We start from the raw sequence: 18769 nt of genomic DNA on the forward strand, positions 1-18769 counted from the left end.
TGAATCACACCCTAGCAGCAGGGTTCAAGGATACCATTTCCCTTCCCCTCCCTCACCCAAGAAAAAGTTCGAGAATATTCTTCCACTTCTCGCATCCTTCCAGGTTGCTGTGACATTTGAAAGGGAGAAGAACAAATGGATGGCTTCTAAAGATCTTTTTTATAGAGTGTATTTTACATTTGATACAGAATCACCTTGCAGGCCCAATGGCTCAGGAGGCTGCACATGCCGTCTGTTAGCAAGTGAAGGGGGAGAGTTCCAGTCCAGGTGGATTTAATTGCAGGGTGGGGTCGGAATCTTAAAGCAGCCAAATAAGTCACAGCAGCTGGATGCAGCAGCCGCCTTCACACCCCCAGCAGTCCTGGTTGCTTTGTGGCTCAGCTGTGCCCAGCCTCATGGCCAGCTCTTTCAGAGGCCAACGGGGCGCATTCTGCTCTCACTTCCCCCACCAACCGTCCTCTTAGGCCAAAAGTGCAGAGGGATGCTTCACACACAGCAAATTCTTTGGGACGCGTTTTCTGAGTGCATGTAAATGGGAAGAGGCATGTTGTTGCATTTTACTGCTGCTTTCCTACAAAAAAACAAGGTTGCTGCACAAAGCAGCTGCCCCCAGCACCCCACACTGCAACCCCACGAACTAGCAGCAGAGCAAAGGGGCAACTGATTCAAATGCATTTCAGACCTACACAAGAGACGCAACAGATCTCCCTGCCTGCCCACTTGCAATGGAGGAATCCCTGGCTGTTTACTTACAGCTGCTGCAGTCGACAGAAGGCGCTCTCCTGAGGCCAGAATGTGCCACAAAACCCCGAAGCCAAATTCCCCTGGCAGCCAAAAGAACTAGGGGTGCAGGGAACTCGTGGGCTCTCCACTGCCCCTCTGCTTTTGGGAGTGGGCTGGTGATCTCAAAAGCTCTCTGCGGGGCTTGTCAAAACCTCGGGAGAGCAGGATTGTTTGCTAAACTGGACCGGTGCCTGATTTTTGCTGTCTAGGTTCCCACTCGGTGGTCAGCATCTGTCTGGAAAAGGAGGAGGGTCTTATCCTCTCCAGGGAACCCGGAGCCTTTTGCAGCTCCCGTAGGCGACATGGCAGAGGCCGCCTCTCCCAAGTCCTGCTTCCAGAGGCGAAAGCCCTCCACCTGCACAGATGTCCTGCCAAGCAAGTTCCAGTGTGTCTGTCTAGGATTCTTCTTGCCAGGCTCCTGCGATTGATTCACCTCCAAGGAGGATGACACAGCCGCTCGACCGCTGCCACACATCATCCTAGTTTCCAGCAGAACGTTTCCCTGGAGCCAAAAGGAAAAGGAAAGTCTTATGAAGCTTCCCCTGCACTGCACTTCGACTGCAATGAGCAGCTTGCTGGCAAGGGCTGCTCCCTCCAGACAACCAGCTGTAGCCACAGAGAAGCCTCATCTCCCCTGCGACTACTGGCAGCTGTGGGACTGCACATCAACCCCTCCAACCCTGACATCCTGAGTGCAGTGGGCTTTTGAGACGCTTTGCCAGCATCCAGTGGCAGGCAGTTCCAAGGGTTCAGGGCCTCAAATGGCCCTTTCCTGAAGGATTGCACATATGCAATTCACAAATGAATCTGATGCATTCTACCAACACCCAAAGCCTTATGCCCTGGCACACGTGGCTTGCAGTAGATGCAGCATCCAGTCTCTTGTGCCTCCACCATTTATTTGCGTGGCTGTTGGGTCGCCGTTGCAACCAAAAGCTGGTGGGGTGGGACAGCAGAGAGGAGAGGAAGGCCCAGTGGGTCAAGGAAGGAAGTGGCGCAACCGGCAGAGCTGGCACCAGACCAGCCGCTGCTCTTTGCGGGATTCTAGGGAGGGAAGAAGGGTCTCCCACCCTTAGGGAAGGGTCTCCGCTACCTTGTCCCCCTCAGCCAGAAAGGCTGCCCCACCCAGCTGCAAACAATTCTGTGTCTGCTCAGCAGCAGTGAGCACAGAAGAACACAAGAGGCCTCCTACCTCTGGCGGGGCAAATCAGGAGCTAAACATTTTCTTAAGTTTAGCTAGGAATCCCTCCTTGTTGTCCCCCTGGGCCTCAGGCCTCTCCTTGCCTGCCCCCGATCTAGTCGTCCCCCTGCCACCTAGACACAAACAGCAGAGAGCTGCGTCAGGATATGCAATTGTGAGATGGTGGTGCTGCTGCCACCCATTGGCTCACCACACCTGGAAACATTTCCTGGCCACTTGCCCAAGGAGGAGAGGTGGGGGGATGGGATCCTCGTGTTGGAAGGCCTAACAAACTCATTTCGCTTCAGCCTATGTTCCATGTATTGGAAGTGCCCTGGGATCAACCGAGACGGACTTTCCCATTATATTGCTTTGCCAACTGATGCTTCTTGGCCTCTTGCTTACTGGTCTCCTGCCTAGCGCTCATCTCCAGGCAGTATCTCTGCTGCTTTGCAATTCCAATTCTATCTCTTAGATGCCAGCTCTGCCAACCTGGTGCCCCTGCAGCCATTCTGGACTGCCAACCCCATGAACCCCAGGGTCCTGTGGCTGTGCTCCCATGGGCCGATGGACAATGCAGACCAAAGCATCTGGGGGCCACCTGCTTGGTAACGGCTGCCTGGCTCTTTTGTCTCCTTTCAGTCACTCAGCTGCGTCAGGAAGGATCGTCCAGCTCCTTTAAACCCAGACACAAGGAACTCGTGATCCCCTAAATCTTGCTGGACTATGGCTTCTGTCATCCCTAACCACTGGCTATGCTGGTTCCTAGGGCTGATGGGAACTGAAGTCCAACATCTGGACGCCATATCTTTACAAGGCAGTTGTGCAAGGAAGGGCATAAACAGCTTCTCCAAGTGCCTCACCCCTTTCCTTTATAGCCTAGGCCTTCAGATCCAAATCACACTGTACCCCCTATCAGGGAAACTGTCACAAGGAGACCAAGAACATGAAGGTAACTACTTAAAAAAAATAAAACCCAGGCTATCTGAAATGCCTCTTACTACATCCTATGTCCTCTGGTCCCAAAATCAATACCTGCCTCTTCCTTTTTAAGGGAGAATCGCAATCCTTTAGCTTAAGATGACAGCTGATGGGTAAGGCGATGCCAAGAGATGCCACCTGATTCCCTCCCCCAAGTGAGGACCACAACACAACCAGACTCGTTCCTTGTGGCATTTACCAATGCAAAGAGACCTCCATTCCAGCAGGGGTGCAGGTCACACCGCTGCCATTGCAACTAGACCACGCAAGTCCCATGTTGCCCAGCTCAATACCATAAGCACCGCATTGCAGAGCGGGCTATTTAATGGGGTGGCGGGAGGGTCCCCTGCCACCTCCAAGCGCCCAAAGACACCTCGGGCGTGCTACCTCGCAGGGCTCCACTTACCAGTGGCTGTATTGGTGATGCCATTCACGGTCCCTTCCACTTCGGTTTCGTCTTCTGCATAGCTCAGCATCAAGGCTCGCTGGCGGTCTGTCAGCCTCCTGCAGCACAAAGGGGGGAAAGGGCTACCTTGGAGGCATCCACTCGGCAGGAAGTCTCACGATCCTGGGGGAAACCTGAACCGCCTAATGAACACTCCTACAAGCGAAAGGCAGGCTCTTCCCCCGGTGTAACAATGGCCACCGGGCATGAGGCACACCTCCGCCCCAAGCCACAGCTTGACCACCCGGCGTGAGGCACACCTCGCAGATAAGCTGCAGCCAGTGTGGTGTAGTGGTTAAGAGCGGTGGACTTGTAATCTGGTGAACTGGGTTCGCTTCCCCGCTCCTCCACCTGCAGCTGCTGGGTGACCTTGGGCTAATCACACTTCTCTGAATTCTCTCAGCCCCACTCACCTCACAGAGTGTTTGTTGTGGGGGAGGAACGGAAAGGAGAATGCTTTGAGACTCCTTCGGGTAGTGATCAAGCGGGACATCAAATCCAAACTCTTCTTCTTCTTCTGGAGGACCAGGCGTGAGGCACACCTCCGCCCACAGGCAAGCCACAGCTGCCTGAACGCCATGTCCTCTATCTAACCCCTTGCTCTCTCAGTGGTCTGCCTGCCCTGTCTGTGACTTTTGTCTCCCTTTGCAGAGGCATGGCTCACTTTCCACTGGGTGGTGGAGCAGGTCTCGCAAATATCAGAGGAAACATACGTGTCAGCTCATGATGTAAACTTACTACAGGTCAAACTGTTCCTAAACGTGTGCATATTCTTGCTAATAAAAAGAGGCTCTGCTGAGCTAGCAAATCAGCTTGCTCTGGCACAGCTCACCTGCACCAACTCCTAAGCATGCCTTCACTTCACTCCGGTGTCTGCCAGGCTGCCCAAAGCCACCGTCCTGCAGCGCTACAGCCTCTTTGAAACGGAGATGCCTTTTCCCAATGTGGGCTCACTAATAACCAATTATATACTGCTTAATACAAAAAGGGGTGTGGCCTGAGGAGAGGTGGACGTCCTCCCCTGTATCCATCATTCCCCACTACATCTCCCAAAACAAAGGCCGCTTTGCATTTTGCACGGTTGCGTGCCTAACATGCTCCTGCTGAATGTCACCATCCCCCCCAGGCCCCCAAGGGCCCCCCCCACTTACTTGGGAACTTTGATCTTTATGTGAATATAGTGGTCGCCGTAACCGTAACTGTTAACCCTGGGAATGCCTTTCCCACTCATCCGAATCTTCTGGTCAGCTTGAATGCCTGGGGGGATCTGGCAGAGGGGTGGAGGAACAGGGTTTATTCAGCATGTTGCGTACAACCATATGTGTCCGGTTCTATTTATTTCTCCAGGGAGCCCCCCCCCCCTCCAACCAGACAAAGAGAATTCAATTTCAAATAAGCACAGCTCCCACAGGAATGTGTAAGCAGCCTGCCAGATACAGGTGAGGTAAATGGGAAAGGATAACAGCTGACACACATTCAGGATGCAATTCTAAATACGCTTACACAAGGAAGCCACCCCCATCGTTCTGCCCGGACACTGAGGTCCAGCTCCGAGGGCCTTCTGGCGGTTCCCTCGCTACAAGAAGCCACGTTACAGGGAACCAGGCAGAGCGCCTTCTTGGTAGTGGCACCCACCCAGTGGAACGCCCTCCCACCAGATGTCAAAGAGAAAAACAACTACCAGACTTTTAGAAGACATCTGAAGGCAGCCCTGTTTACGGAGGCTTTTAATGTTTAATAGATTATTGAATTTTAATATTCTATTGGAAGCCGCCCAGAGTGGCTGGGGAAACCCAGCCAGATGGGCGGGGTATAAATAATAATAATAATAATGATTATTAATATTATTATTATCACAGTGGGATTTACCAAGTAACATGTGCCAAATTGTGCTGTAAGAGGAGCCTAGGAAGGGGAGGGAGCAACATGCGCACCACATGCAGAGTCCTGCAGCAGAAGACAAGGGCAGTGAGAGCATACTGTGCTTGACACAAATTTCCATTTGGACACAGTAAACATAGTAAGATGAACAGGGCGCCCCACTCCGTAGGCTGGGAGATCTTGGCCATCCAGGCTGAGCTCTCTGGAGGGAGACACCTGAGCCGTATCACCAACTGACAGGGACCAGAAGGCGCAGACCACCCACATCAAGGGACCTGCTGCTACATACCGCAATGCTGATTGTCTCGTACAGACCAGGAGACCTGGCTGTGCCACCAAGGACAGCTTGTGCTATGGAGACATAGAGGTCCGAGTGGATGTCTGCACCATCCCTCCGGAACGTAGAGCTCTTCTGAACCTGAATCCAGAAAGAGGGTACAGTTCATGGAGGTGGCGGCAGCAGCAGACGGGTGCCGTTTTCAAACAGGGCAGAGAACCACGGGAGCCCAGACAAATACGCACCCGGAAGGTAATGAAGATTTCTCTTTTTCCTACAGGCATCCGAACCGTCTGTCCATCCTCCACACCTGAAGCCAGAGCAAGGGCGTAGTAAACATGGGCATTCCCCTGCCTCTTCCTGCTTCTCTCATAAGCTAAAGGATTCTCAAATCCTCAGCAGCCCACCTTTGCAAAGGCCCACTGCACCCCAGCCCTCCCTTGTTCCGTTCTGCAGGAAGCAGCTGTTGCTCCTCTGCTCTGAACCAACCAAACTACATGAAAGCATGGCAGCAGCCACCCCATCTAATGAACAACCCAAACAAGGCAGCGCATGCGGACCTGCGGGAACTGGGACCATCACCACCTTCTTCTGCTTGGTCTGCCCAGAGCCGCGACACATCGCACAGGGGGTCGTGATAACTGAGCCACGCCCGCCACATCGCCGGCATGTAGAACGCATGACAAAGGGACCTGTGTTGATCGTCTCCTAATTGCGGGGGGAGGGGAGAGAGAGAGAGAAGACGCAGAGAGAGGTGATGCCTTTCTGGGCATTTTTGCAAGCGGAGATTATTTCTTCGGCATTTCCAAGGTGTCGGAGTCTCTAATGGCTCATGTTTCCCAATGAATCTAAGTCAAGCAAGCAAAGGGGGGAAACTCCCTGCCATCCTCCGAAATGCAAAGTTGTCCATATGGCACAGGAAGAAGTCTCCACACAGCAGCCAGGTGAGCGGAGCCTGCTTTCCTCTGCGTTGTGACCCACCAATACACTTACCATGCCAGTGCCGTTGCAGTAGTGGCAGTGCTGCACTTTGGTGCCCGGCTCGTGCCCTTTGCCATCACAGCGCTGGCAGGTGTCGTTGATATTCACTTGAATCTCCTTGTTGACGCCCTTGGCGGCCTGGTTGAATGTCAGTTCCATGATGTACTAAAAAGAGGGAGGGAGCAAAGGCAGCCATCACTCAATGCCCAGGCAAAGATCAGGGCCAGCTAATTTTACTCGCCATTTTGCACGTGGCAGAAGACAGTGATGTGGGGCTAAATGTTTCCCTGTTTTAGGAATGGCCCTGTCTCATAAACAACGCAATTGTAAATATTAAATCAGTCATTTAATGAATTACTACTTACAAATCAAATTGGACAACCGGGCAGTCAAAACTAGAATGCCAGTCATAATGAACTTTTCCCAAGTAAATTTCCCTTAAAAGCTACACAAGCAGACAGATTGTTATGCTCACTTCCTGGGGCTGGTCAAAGGCAGTGTGGAAGTCTCCAAAAGGGGACCCTGAAAACTCCCCAAAGATCTTTCTGAACAGCTCCTCTGGATCCACCGAAGGGCCGCCACGCCAATACTGTTGCCCGGATCCTGCTGAGCTTGCGTCGAAACCGGCTGTGCCGTAAGTATCAAACTGTTTCCGTTTCACTTCATCGCCTAAGACCTACAAGGAAGGAAGGTGAGGGCTTTATTTTTGCCTCACAGAGCTAACATGGCTGGATTTTGAAGTCGTGGTGCCATTCTGAGCAACGGGACCACTCCAGAAGGAGCCCACCGTCACCACCCTTGAAAAAACAGCCCCCACGTTACCTCGTAGGCTTCAGCCAGTTGCGAGAACTTCTCCTTCGCTTTAGGGTCATCTTTGTTCGTGTCAGGGTGGTATTTCTTGGCAAGCTAAGCAAAAAGACCCAAATGTGAAGATGAAGCACAAGAGGATCACTGTCATCGCTGCTTCTTTTTGTTCATGATTACAAGATTGTATTTCAAATCAACTGCGTTATGCTCAAGTTAGAAGAGTGTGGCATCAATCAAATTTTATACCATACGACAAGGAGAGTTTCTGTGCCGGAGTAACAAGAGCAGTAATGGTAACAAATAACAAGAACATCATAAATCCAAAATAAAGTAATTCCCAAAAGAACATAGTAACACATATGGTGTTAAAGGTGAAAACTTTCAAAATAAGCTGGTTGATGTAAAGGAAGAGAATTTTTTTTGCTTCTGTTGTAACATGGAAACACAATGGCCTTACGAGAATAATCACTATTTCTAGCTATGGTCAGATGATGCAATCTGATGAAATATCTGTGAAAATGGGAGGTTATAGGTCTATTAGCACTATGGCTTAAATCTCAAAAGCATACATAGGATAAATAGGACTCCAGCTGCATTGGAAAAATATTTACAAGCAAAGAAGAAGAAGAAGAAAAAGAAGAAGAAGAAGAAGAGTTTGGATTTGATATCCCGCTTTTCACTACCCGAAGGAGTCTCCAAGCGGCTCACATTCTCCTTTCCCTTCCTCCCCCACAACAAACACTCTGTGAGGTGAGTGGGGCTGAGAGACTTCAAAGAAGTGTGACTAGCCCCCCAAGGTCACCCAGCAGCTGCATGTGGAGGAGCGGAGACGCGAACCCGGTTCCCCAGATTACGAGTCCACTGCTCTTAACCACTACACCACACTGGCTCTCACAAAGGATTACTAGCCAAGATCCAAGATCTATTAATGAAAGGTGGTGCCCTCCCTCTTGAGATGCAATTGGTACTGACATCAGTGAGCTTTCAGTACCAAATGAAAAAGAAAAATCCTATTCCAGCAGGTCTTTATGGTTTAGGTTTTGCCTGCAGGTCTGTTGCTACTGATGCTCCTGTTGCAGTTTTATCTGCTCTTTTCACTTGTCAGCGTTATTGGTACATTTAGAGGAGCTCATCATCCCGACTTCCCACCTGTCCACATGCTGAGACACATGATCCACAGAATTTCTTTTAAAGAAAAGCTGAGAAAGAGCTGTTCATAAAAGATGTGCCCCTACTAAGAGGAGTCTGTTTCCTAGGCATCAAAATACAAAGCTATCCTCAGCCAGTTCTTTTTGCATAAAATAATTCAGATACTAATCATTCTCTTTTTTTTCTCGCTTAGTAAGGCCTTCGAAAGTGGACTTCCTTTGTCTATTCTATTCTTGTGGCAGACAAGGGAACAGATGCTGAAGACAAAAGCTGGAAAATATCCTGACAAGAGCGTGGCACCGAGTGCTGTGTAGGCAAAGCTCTACCAATTCCATTCCGAAGGGTAGAGAAATACATACCTGCATGTGGACTTCTAGTAAGAAGGCGCACCCTTGATTTTTTTAAAAATAGAAAAACCTGGGACCTTTTGCTTCAAAGCAACAAACACGATTGCTCTTTCAACCACTATGGACCAGATTGCTTCTCTATGGTATTGTTTCCTGCTTGGTAGGGGGTGTTTCCTGCTTGGCAGGGGGTTGGACTGGATGGCCCTTGTGGTCTCTTCCAACTCTAGGATTCTATGATTCTAAAACTGGTCAATCATATTAGAATAAAAATAAAACCTCCTCCTCCTCCTCCATAAAAATAACCTCCTCCTCCTCTCCATTAGCCCATCCCTTCCTAAAGGCTACTCAAAAATGATCATGATTATTATATGTTTATTTGTACCCCACCTTTTCCCCTGAGGGGACTCAGAAAGCATAACGCATAATTTGTACGCTGATGCCCTGCAGAAGAGGACAAATGGAACAAGCTGGCACCCTGTAACCCCAATGCTACCTTCCTATTTTGAGAAATATATTTTCTGGAAGACAATTCTTTTCAGCAAACATGCCTGGTAATAGGCCTTCTTGATCTCCTTCTGGCTGGCGTTTCGAGGCACCCCCAGGATCTGGTAATAGTCCTCTTTGGCACAGCTTGTGGGGCTGGTATGAAACGAGGCAGTGCAGGCAAGAGGATGATGTATCACTCCTGCAAAAGAAGAAAACGGGGTTTTAGGACAACAGACCGCCTCGTTCTTAGCTACGTGGTCTGTGCAAAAAGTGCCACCAGTCCTTTGGAATTCAGGACACCAATCGGAACAATCCCCCTATCCTAGTAAACCAGATCTTGGGCACCGTACCTGCCTAACCAAAGTCCATAGGTAAATGAGTAACGGATGTGTTTAAAACCAGCTTTTTCTCCTTCGGCCGGCCCAAGAAGCAAGGATACCTGTCTCATGTCTGTTTAAAACTGGATGGCGATAATCACATGCCAAGGATCCTAGGACTCATAAGGCACCGGTGCTGCCACAAGTCACACAGCTGGCTGTCAACGCCCAGAAACTGTGTCCTTGGAGATAAAAGGTCCGTTTTCTCCAGGAGAGCTGCAGCATTCCTACAGCACCTGGAGGACACGGGGGTTGCAGAAGGGTGTCCTAGACCTAGAGCAGGCATAGGCAAACTCGGCCCCCCAGCTGTTTTGGGACTACAATTCCCATCATCCCTGGCCACTGGTCCTGTTAGCTGGGGATGATGGGAGTTGTAGTCCCAAAATATCTGGAGGGCCGTTTGTCTATGCCTGTCCTAGAGGGAAAGGATCGCTGGCCAGGAGCTTGCAGGATCAGGCCAAAGGGGGCCCGATCTCGTCCTGCTCTTTCCGCGGCCCACCAGCTGCCCCTTGTGGGGAGCCAGGCAGCGGAGAAGCGGGAGCCCAAGAGCTCCGGCAACCCCCATGCGGAAGCACTGACTGCCTCCCCCGTGAATCTCCCCCCCCCACTAAAGCCCCCCCATGCCGCCGCTTCTCTCCAGTGGCAGGGAGTTCCACAGGCGGCGCCCCGTGACGTCACGCGCGCCCTCACCGGAGCCTCCTCCGAGCCGCCGGGTCGCGGGGGGCCAGGCGGGGCCCGCGCTCAGCCAGCGCGCCACGCGCAGCGCCAGCAGCCTCCCCCGGGCCTCGGCGCTGCCCAGCCGGCTTCCCCCGCCAACGGCCGCCGACAGCCGCAGCGAGGCGCGCACCGCCGCCGCCATCTTGGGCCGCCGGGAAACACCGCGCAGGCGCAGGAGAGGCCGGCGGATCCGAGAGCGCCGTTTGCGCAGGCGCACGGGAGCGGGAGGCGGGGCGGCCCTACTGCGCGTGCGCTCGCTCGCCCGCCGGGCCCTAGACCTTTCTTAGCGGTCAACCTACCCCGCGGCTCCCGGGTCTCCGTGTTGCTCCTGGGTCCTAGCGCCCGTCACGCTCCAGGCTTCGCGTTGCGAGCGCAAAGGGCACGAAGAGCTCTGTGGCATCGGGAAGACGAGCGCGTTGGTGCCGGCGGGAAGAGCTTTCGTGGGCGGTTCTTTCATTTGCAGCTGAGGAGAAAGAGCCAGCGGCTACGTGGATACGTACATGCAAGCATCTTATCTGGCCGAGGGAAGCTGCAGGAAGAGGAACCGGCGAGATCAGGCGCGTGTGTCTCCACTGTGTCTGGATCTCGCCTCGCCCCCCTTGGAGCTACCAACCGGGAGGGCCGGATGCCCGGCGGACACGTCGGAAGGGAGTCGGGGCGGCTGACTTTGGCGCGGGATAAGCGCCGGTCTCGCGGGGACGCCTGCCGGGGCGGAGGCTCTCTGAAGGCGAGGGAAGGCGTGGAGGCGTGCCGTGGCTCCAATGGAGGCCGCCCTGCTGGGTCAGCGATGAGGGCGGACCTGGGGGCATTTGGGGATGGGATGGAGGTGCGAGGAAGAGGGTACCTGGCAGGAGGGAGCAGGCAGCTGCGCTAAGGTTACTGGCTACAGCTTCAGAATCGCCCCGTTCCCCTACTAGTGTTTCTCAAACTTGGGTCCCCACTACGCTATTCCGAATTTAAGAATGGAAATCGTAATGCTGGTGGTCATCAAAAAAGGGTTAAAGACTCTCTCAAGGCAAATCTAAAAAAAAATGTAGCATAAACACCGACAACTGGGAAACACTGGCCTGCGAGTGCTCCATTTGGAGAACAGCCTTTAACCAAAGGTGTCATGGGCATTGAAGACACTCGAACTCAGGACGCAAGGGAGAAACGTGCTTGACAAATCCACACCGTGATTAACCCCCCCCCCCCAAACCAATGCCCCCACTGTGGAAGGACCAGAATTGATCTCCGCAGTCACTCACTGTTAAAACCGTGTTCATGGAAGAGTCTTCCAGGAAGACCATCTTACTCGGCTACGAGGAATCGCCAAAAAAGCAGGACTACAACTCCCATCAACCCTAGCTAGCAGGACCAGAGGTTAGGGGTGATGGGAGTTGTAGTCCGACAACAGCTGTAAACCCCACTTTGACGGGCGGTTTGGCTTTCAGACGGAGGCGATCGCGGGTTGCTGCTGTGGGGCGAGAGGAGCTTCCCCTCGACTTTCTCTGGGCTCCTTGGAAGATGCCCCCCTTGCTTCCATCTCCAAGCTCTGACCTCCGGACCCAGCAGCAGCCCACACAAGACCCTCCTGTCCCGCCCAGCTCCCTCTCGTGGGGTGCGGGGCAGAGGGGGACTCTTCCCCCCAACTGATTTAGGGGAAGAAGCTCTGCGCCCCAAGGAGCCCCACTCCATGCCCTGGCGGGGGGGGGGGAATATATTCGCTTAGTGAAAGGCCCCCGCCCTTCTGTCAGCGGCTGTGTTTCCATATGTTGCCCAGTTCCAGGGATCCCACCGTGGTCATCACTCCCACCCCACCTGGGTTCACTTTCCGCTGGTGCAACAGTCCTATGGGGGGGGGGACACGACGCAGGCAGGCCAGGTCTCCCGTCACCCTCCCCCCTTTCCTACGGCCAGGAGACTCGTTGGTGGGAGCCTTATGGGGGGGGTGGGAAGGGTCTTACTGAAGACCCTCAAGCCTGGCCAACCCCTCACTAAAGCCCCCATCGCTCAAGGAACAACGCTGGCGGCCCCGATTTGAAGAGAAGGTCTGAAGGCTCCTGCGCACCCCCTTCCAGACCTCCAGGAGAAGGAGATACAGCGAAGGGGCTGCTTCAAGGCTTATTAGGAAGGAGCTTGAGGCTCGCGCTAGCGCCCTGAAGATGGACAGCCAGGCGCCTTTCATCCCTTCTTTGGACTCCCCCATCCCCTTTGAGCTCTTCTCCAGAATACAAGTTCACCGTGCTGAGTCCGGAGCCCCCCTCCTTCAACCCTGCCCCCCCAAAAAAAGTGAGGCGCAGCAGAGAGTGGTTCATGCGTTTTATTGCTCAGTGGCACAGCGGAAGCGGAGTGCCCGAGACGGGGGGCAAACGGCAGCTCCGAGGCGAGGGGGCGGGGGGCGGGGGGCTCATCTGTACTTCTCGGTCAGCACCTCGCCGATGAAGCAGAGGAGCTTGTCATAGGCCAGGTAGGCCAGGGCGTTGTATTCTCCGCGGAGGCTGGAAGCCAGTGTCACGTGGATGCACCTGGTCAGAAACTGCAAAGAAGAGAGAGAGAGAGACACGGGGGTCAGGTGGGGGGAGGTCGGTCAGGTGGGGGGAGGGTCAAGGGAAGACCCAAGGCGCCCCCCCCTCCTGGCCCTCATCCGCCCCGTCGGCGCGCTTGCCTTGAAGTTGACGGGGTCCACGCGGAGGTTGTAGGCGTGCAGGTCGCTGAGCTCGGACAGGCAGCCGCGGATGTTGTCCAGATGCTTGATGGCACTGTCGATGGCCTTGACGACCTTCTGGCCGTGGTGGTGAATGTCGTTGGAGCCGGGGCACAGGTCGAAGTGCGGGAAGTAGATCTTGGACTGCGGGTAGACCTGGAAAAGCCTGCGGGGAGGGAAGGGAAGCACCATCTTGGCAGCAGGCAGGAGGGGAGGGAAGCACCATGTTGGCAGCAGGCAGGAGGTCGATTTGCTCTGTAAGTCCCGGGAGGTGGCGGTGCTGGGAGCAGGGCCGTCTTAAGGAGATTGGCCGCCCTGGTGCAGCTATCCCTCTGGCGCCCCCGGCATTCTGCCTCTCTGCTGCATCCCTCCCGCGCTTGCCGCCCCTTGAGAGGGGGGTGTGCGAGCTGGGGATGAGGGGCGCTCCGCTGGGCAGCCGGAGGGCGTGGCGTGGCCGGTCACCTCCCTTGCTCCGCCGGGCACCCGGACGGCGCTTCTGGCAGGTGCTGCCAGCGGGGCTGGAGGATGGAGGCGCCCTCCGGGCCATTGCACCCTGTTGCGCCGCGCCACCAGCCCCAATGGATGAGACAGTCCTGGCTGGGAGTCCTGCAGGGGCCGCCGCTTTTATAGCCTCTGCCCGCCCCTTCGAGCCGAGGATCCAGCCGCCGCCCTCTTATCACGAAGAGCCGGGTTGCGGGAGAGGTCGCCTGCGCTCGGGCGGAGAGCTAAACTCTCCCGAGGCCCTCCTTGCTTAGAACCAGTTTCTAATGCCTATCTAAGTCTCTAGCCCAGCGGTGGCCAACTCCCAAGACTGCAATCTACTCACAGAGTTAAAAACTGGCAGTGATCTGCCCCCTTTTTTGGGGTTCAGGTCAGAGTTGTTGAGCTTTTTCAGTGAGGGAGGAGGTAAAATGTTGGGCTTTTTCTAGGGGAGCCACAGTTGTTCAGCTTCTTTGGGGGGAGCCAATGATCTACCAGTGATCTACCTGTTGGACACGCCTACTGTAGTCCAATGTCTCTCTCCAGATGTTTTGGTCGGTCTGGGAACTTGTCTCAGCTGATGGTCCGATCTCATGTGAGGGATAGATGCCAGGTGTTTGGTGTGGGTGTGTTTCAACAAACAAGGTGTAAATTAAATAAAGTAATTTAATTAAACCTTAAAAACTGTTTTCAAACCTCCTGACTGGACCTCACATCCTGAGCTGATCTAGAGGGGGAGTGACTGGCCTCCCGGACGGACCCCACCGGAGCCCTCTCCCCCCAAGCTTCCCTTCCCTTCTCCTCCTTCTCTCTCTCTCTCTCTCTCTCTCTCTCTCTCTCTCTCTCATATCTATCATCTATCTATCCAAAGTCACAAACAACCACCACAACTCCCCTTGGTTTGCAGGTCTCAATGCACACCTAGGGACAGGTGCTGCAAGTGTGCAAGTGATTAAGAGCTCCTTGTTTAGTTTTGCGAGGCCAAGAAGGAATCTCTCAAACCTGAGCTTGAAGCGTGGGTTGGAAAATGCCCCTGACCCCCAACAGCACAGAAATGTCTGGGTGTTTCTTTTCCTCCAGGCCCCCTGATCTTCCTCTGCACGACCCCTTTACACAGCAGGCCTGGGGGCAAGGAAGGTCCCTTCCCTTTCTCTTTCTAGGACAGCCACTTGAGGAGACCTCATCCCCATCCATACTGCTGCTGAAACGAGGCAGTGCAGGCAAGAGGATGATGTATCACTCCTGCAAAAGAAGAAAACGGGGTTTTAGGACAACAGACCGCCTCGTTCTTAGCTACGTGGTCTGTGCAAAAAGTGCCACCAGTCCTTTGGAATTCAGGACACCAATTGGAACAATCCCCCTATCCTAGTAAACCAGATCTTGGGCACCGTACCTGCCTAACCAAAGTCCATAGGTAAATGAGTAACGGATGTGTTTAAAACCAGCTTTTTCTCCTTCGGCCGACCCAAGAAGCAAGGATACCTGTCTCATGTCTGTTTAAAACTGGATGGCGATAATCACATGCCAAGGATCCTAGGACTCATAAGGCACCGGTGCTGCCACAAGTCACACAGCTGGCTGTCAACGCCCAGAAACTGTGTCCTTGGAGATAAAAGGTCCGTTTTCTCCAGGAGAGCTGCAGCATTCCTACAGCACCTGGAGGACACGGGGGCTGCAGAAGGGTGTCCTAGACCTAGAGCAGGCATAGGCAAACTCGGCCCCCCAGCTGTTTTGGGACTACAATTCCCATCATCCCTGGCCACTGGTCCTGTTAGCTGGGGATGATGGGAGTTGTAGTCCCAAAATATCTGGAGGGCCGAGTTTGCCTATGCCTGTCCTAGAGGGAAAGGGTCGCTGGCCAGGCGCTTGCAGGATCAGGCCAAAGGGGGCCCGATCTCGTCCTGCTCTTTCCGCGGCCCACCAGCTGCCCCTTGTGGGGAGCCAGGCAGCGGAGAAGCGGGAGCCCAAGAGCTCCGGCAACCCCCATGCGGAAGCACTGACTGCCTCCCCCGTGAATCTCCCCCCCACTAAAGCCCCCCCATGCCGCCGCTTCTCTCCAGTGGCAGGGAGTTCCACAGGCGGCGCCCGTGACGTCACGCGCGCCCTCACCGGAGCCTCCTCCGAGCCGCCGGGTCGCGGGGGGCCAGGCGGGGCCCGCGCTCAGCCAGCGCGCCACGCGCAGCGCCAGCAGCCTCCCCCGGGCCTCGGCGCTGCCCAGCCGGCTTCCAAGACCCTCCTGTCCCGCCCAGCTCCCTCTCGTGGGGTGCGGGGCAGAGGGGGACTCTTCCCCCCAACTGATTTAGGGGAAGAAGCTCTGCGCCCCAAGGAGCCCCACTCCATGCCCTGGCGGGGGGGGGAATATATTCGCTTAGTGAAAGGCCCCCGCCCTTCTGTCAGCGGCTGTGTTTCCATATGTTGCCCAGTTCCAGGGATCCCACCGTGGTCATCACTCCCACCCCACCTGGGTTCACTTTCCGCTGGTGCAACAGTCCTATTGGGGGGGGGGGACACGACGCAGGCAGGCCAGGTCTCCCGTCACCCTCCCTCCTTTCCTACGGCCAGGAGACTCGTTGGTGGGACTGGGAGCCTTATGGGGGGGGCGGGAAGGGTCTTACTGAAGACCCTCAAGCCTGGCCAACCCCTCACTAAAGCCCCCCTCGCTCAAGGAACAACGCTTGAAGAGAAGGTCTGAAGGCTCCTGCGCACCCCCTTCCAGACCTCCAGGAGAAGGAGATACAGCGAAGGGGCTGCTTCAAGGCTTATTAGGAAGGAGCTTGAGGCTCGCGCTAGCGCCCTGAAGATGGACAGCCAGGCGCCTTTCATCCCTTCTTTGGACTCCCCCATCCCCTTTGAGCTCTTCTCCAGAATACAAGTTCACCGTGCTGAGTCCGGAGCCCCCCTCCTTCAACCCTGCCCCCCCCCAAAAAGTGAGGCGCAGCAGAGAGTGGTTCATGCGTTTTATTGCTCAGTGGCACAGCGGAAGCGGAGTGCCCGAGAAGGGGGGCAAACGGCAGCTCCGAGGCGAGGGGGCGGGGGGCGGGGGGCTCATCTGTACTTCTCGGTCAGCACCTCGCCGATGAAGCAGAGGAGCTTGTCATAGGCCATGTAGGCCAGGGCGTTGTATTCTCCGCGGAGGCTGGAAGCCAGTGTCACGTGGATGCACCTGGTCAGAAACTGCAAAGAAGAGAGAGAGAGAGAGACACGGGGGTCAGGTGGGGGGAGGGTCAAGGGAAGACCCAAGGCGCCCCCCCCCCTCCTGGCCCTTGTCCGCCCCGTCGGCGCGCTTGCCTTGAAGTTGACGGGGTCCACGCGGAGGTTGTAGGCGTGCAGGTCGCTGAGCTCGGACAGGCAGCCGCGGATGTTGTCCAGATGCTTGATGGCACTGTCGATGGCCTTGACGACCTTCTGGCCGTGGTGGTGAATGTCGTTGGAGCCGGGGCACAGGTCGAAGTGCGGGAAGTAGATCTTGGACTGCGGGTAGACCTGGAAAAGCCTGCGGGGAGGGAAGGGGGCCGTCAGAAAAAAAGGACGGGACGGGAGGAACCAGAGACATCTCTCCCTTGGCCGCCCCGTCGAGCCTACCTGGTCAGCGCTTCGCCGCCCAGATCGCAGTGCTCCGGGGCCAGTTTGCTCCAGGTGCTCTGGATCAACTTCTTCTCTTCACTAGTCAGCACCATGTTGGCAGCAGGCAGGAGGTCGATTTGCTCTGTAAGTCCCGGGAGGTGGCGGAGCTGGGAGTCTTGCAGGGGTCGCCGCTTTTATAGCCTCTGCCCGCCCCTTCGAGCCGAGGATCCAGCCGCCGCCCTCTTATCGCGAAGAGCCGGGTTGCGGGAGGGTCGCCTGCGCTCGGGCGGAGAGCTAAACTCTCCCGAGGCCCTCCTTGCTTAGAACCAGTTTCTAATGCCTATCTAAGTCTCTAGCCCAGCGGTGGCCAACTCCCAAGAGACTGCAATCTACTCACAGTGTTAAAAACTGGCAGTGATCTACCCCCTTTTTTGGGGTTCAGGTCAAAGTTGTTGAGTTTTTTCAGTGAGGGAGGAGGTAAAATGTTGGGCTTTTTCTAGGGGAGCCACAGTTGTTCAGCTTCTTTGGGGGGAAGCCAGTGATCTACCAGTGATCTACCGGTAGATCACGATCTACCTGTTGGACATGCCTACTGTAGTCCAATGTCTCTCTCCAGATGTTTTGGTCGGTCTGGGAACTTGTCTCAGCTGATGGTCCCATCTCATGTGAGGGATAGATGCCAGGTGTTTGGTGTGGGTGTGTTTTAACAAACAAGGTGTAAATTAAATAAAGTAATTTAATTAAACCTCAAAAACTGTTTTCAAACCTCCTGACTGGACCTCACATCCTGAGCTGGTCTATTTTTTTAAATAAATTTTTATTATTTTTCCAAACACATCAAATTACAGCCAATTCAACATCTAACATAAAATACATTCACCATTGCTCTGCCGAGCTACGACTCCCCTCCCTCACGTCAGCAGGTTTTCTAGTCCATTCTCAACACGCAGTTTTTATCACTTCATCTTACACTATGTCAAAGGTCTATTCCAGTCCTACTAGTGTTTTTAAACTTCCATGGTTCAATCTTAAGTATTCCACAAATCTACTCCAATCTCATTTGTCTCCTGAGAAATCTCTATGTGGGACAAGAAGCTACAGTTAGAACTGGATATGGAACAACTGATTGGTTCAAAATTGGGAAAGGAGTACGACAAGGCTGTATATTGTCTCCCTGCTTATTTAACTTATATGAAGAATTCATCATGCGAAAGGCTGGGCTAGATGAATCCCAAACCGGAATTAAGATTGCTGGAAAAAATATCAACAACCTCAGATATGCTGATGATACTACCTTGATGGCAGAAAGTGAGGAGAAATTAAAGAACCTTTTAATGAGGGTGAAAGAGGAGAGCGCAAAATATGGTCTGAAGCTCAACATCAAAAAAACTAAGATCATGGCCACTGGTCCCATCACCTCCTGGCAAATAGAAGGGGAAGAAATGGAGGCAGTGAGAGATTTCACTTTCTTGGGTTCCATGATCACTGCAGATGGTGACAGCAGTCACGAAATTAGAAGACGCCTGCTTCAATGACAAACCTAGACAGCATCTTAAAAAGCAAAGACATCACCTTGCCGACAAAGGTCCGTATAGTTAAAGCTATGGTTTTCCCAGTAGTAATGTACG

The 18769-nt window shown here is 54.0% G+C and overlaps 3 protein-coding genes across 4 annotated transcripts; all 3 read right to left on the reverse strand.

Annotated features, from left to right (window-relative positions):
* Positions 1-140: 140 nt before the first annotated feature.
* On the reverse strand, positions 141-10567 carry DNAJA3 (DnaJ heat shock protein family (Hsp40) member A3). 2 transcript variants are annotated; one of them, XM_033167190.1, is made up of 12 exons: positions 10385-10567; positions 9380-9516; positions 7351-7434; positions 7004-7204; positions 6541-6693; positions 6108-6255; positions 5793-5857; positions 5560-5688; positions 4541-4656; positions 3351-3448; positions 1976-2097; positions 141-1285 (listed from the first exon to the last, which is right to left on the reverse strand). In XM_033167190.1, exons 1-11 carry the CDS (start codon positions 10551-10553, stop codon positions 1991-1993), a joined length of 1407 nt encoding a protein of 468 aa, XP_033023081.1. In that variant the 5' UTR covers positions 10554-10567; the 3' UTR covers positions 141-1285; positions 1976-1990. The 2 variants fall into 2 exon arrangements, with proteins under 2 accessions (XP_033023081.1, XP_033023083.1); XM_033167192.1 differs by lacking the exon at positions 1976-2097.
* Positions 10568-12695: 2128 nt separating this feature from the next.
* LOC117057086 (hemoglobin subunit alpha-D-like) lies at positions 12696-13523 on the reverse strand. Its single transcript, XM_033167869.1, has 3 exons — positions 13321-13523; positions 13059-13286; positions 12696-12929 (listed from the first exon to the last, which is right to left on the reverse strand). The coding sequence occupies exons 1-3, from the start codon at positions 13321-13323 to the stop codon at positions 12801-12803; spliced, it is 360 nt and encodes a 119-aa protein (XP_033023760.1). The 5' UTR covers positions 13324-13523; the 3' UTR covers positions 12696-12800.
* A 2998-nt stretch (positions 13524-16521) lies between these two features.
* On the reverse strand, positions 16522-17309 carry LOC117057076 (hemoglobin subunit alpha-D-like). Its single transcript, XM_033167849.1, has 3 exons — positions 17160-17309; positions 16866-17070; positions 16522-16751 (listed from the first exon to the last, which is right to left on the reverse strand). The coding sequence occupies exons 1-3, from the start codon at positions 17252-17254 to the stop codon at positions 16623-16625; spliced, it is 429 nt and encodes a 142-aa protein (XP_033023740.1). The 5' UTR covers positions 17255-17309; the 3' UTR covers positions 16522-16622.
* Positions 17310-18769: the final 1460 nt, after the last annotated feature.

The sequence above is a fragment of the Lacerta agilis genome, chromosome 13, assembly GCF_009819535.1.
Source record: "Lacerta agilis isolate rLacAgi1 chromosome 13, rLacAgi1.pri, whole genome shotgun sequence".
NCBI classification, from domain to species: Eukaryota; Metazoa; Chordata; class Lepidosauria; order Squamata; family Lacertidae; genus Lacerta; species Lacerta agilis.

What these genes read in the sequence shown, in the direction of transcription:
- DNAJA3 (XM_033167190.1), bottom strand. Translation starts at nt 10,553, where the DNA reads ATGGCGGCGGCGGTGCGCGCCTCGCTGCGGCTGTCGGCGGCCGTTGGC. An exon ending in CCTTTGACCAGCCCCAGGAA is followed by an intron (nt 6,694 to 7,003) that starts GTGAGCATAACA and finishes CCCTCTTTTTAG; the next exon opens with TACATCATGGAACTGACATT. An exon ending in ACGAGACAATCAGCATTGCG is followed by an intron (nt 4,657 to 5,559) that starts GTATGTAGCAGC and finishes CCCCTCTGCCAG; the next exon opens with ATCCCCCCAGGCATTCAAGC.
- LOC117057086 (XM_033167869.1), bottom strand. An exon ending in TGGACCCCGTCAACTTCAAG is followed by an intron (nt 12,930 to 13,058) that starts GCAAGCGCGCCG and finishes TCTTCTTTGCAG; the next exon opens with TTTCTGACCAGGTGCATCCA.
- LOC117057076 (XM_033167849.1), bottom strand. Translation starts at nt 17,254, where the DNA reads ATGGTGCTGACTAGTGAAGAGAAGAAGTTGATCCAGAGCACCTGGAGC. An exon ending in GGCGGCGAAGCGCTGACCAG is followed by an intron (nt 17,071 to 17,159) that starts GTAGGCTCGACG and finishes CCCTCCCCGCAG; the next exon opens with GCTTTTCCAGGTCTACCCGC. An exon ending in TGGACCCCGTCAACTTCAAG is followed by an intron (nt 16,752 to 16,865) that starts GCAAGCGCGCCG and finishes TCTTCTTTGCAG; the next exon opens with TTTCTGACCAGGTGCATCCA.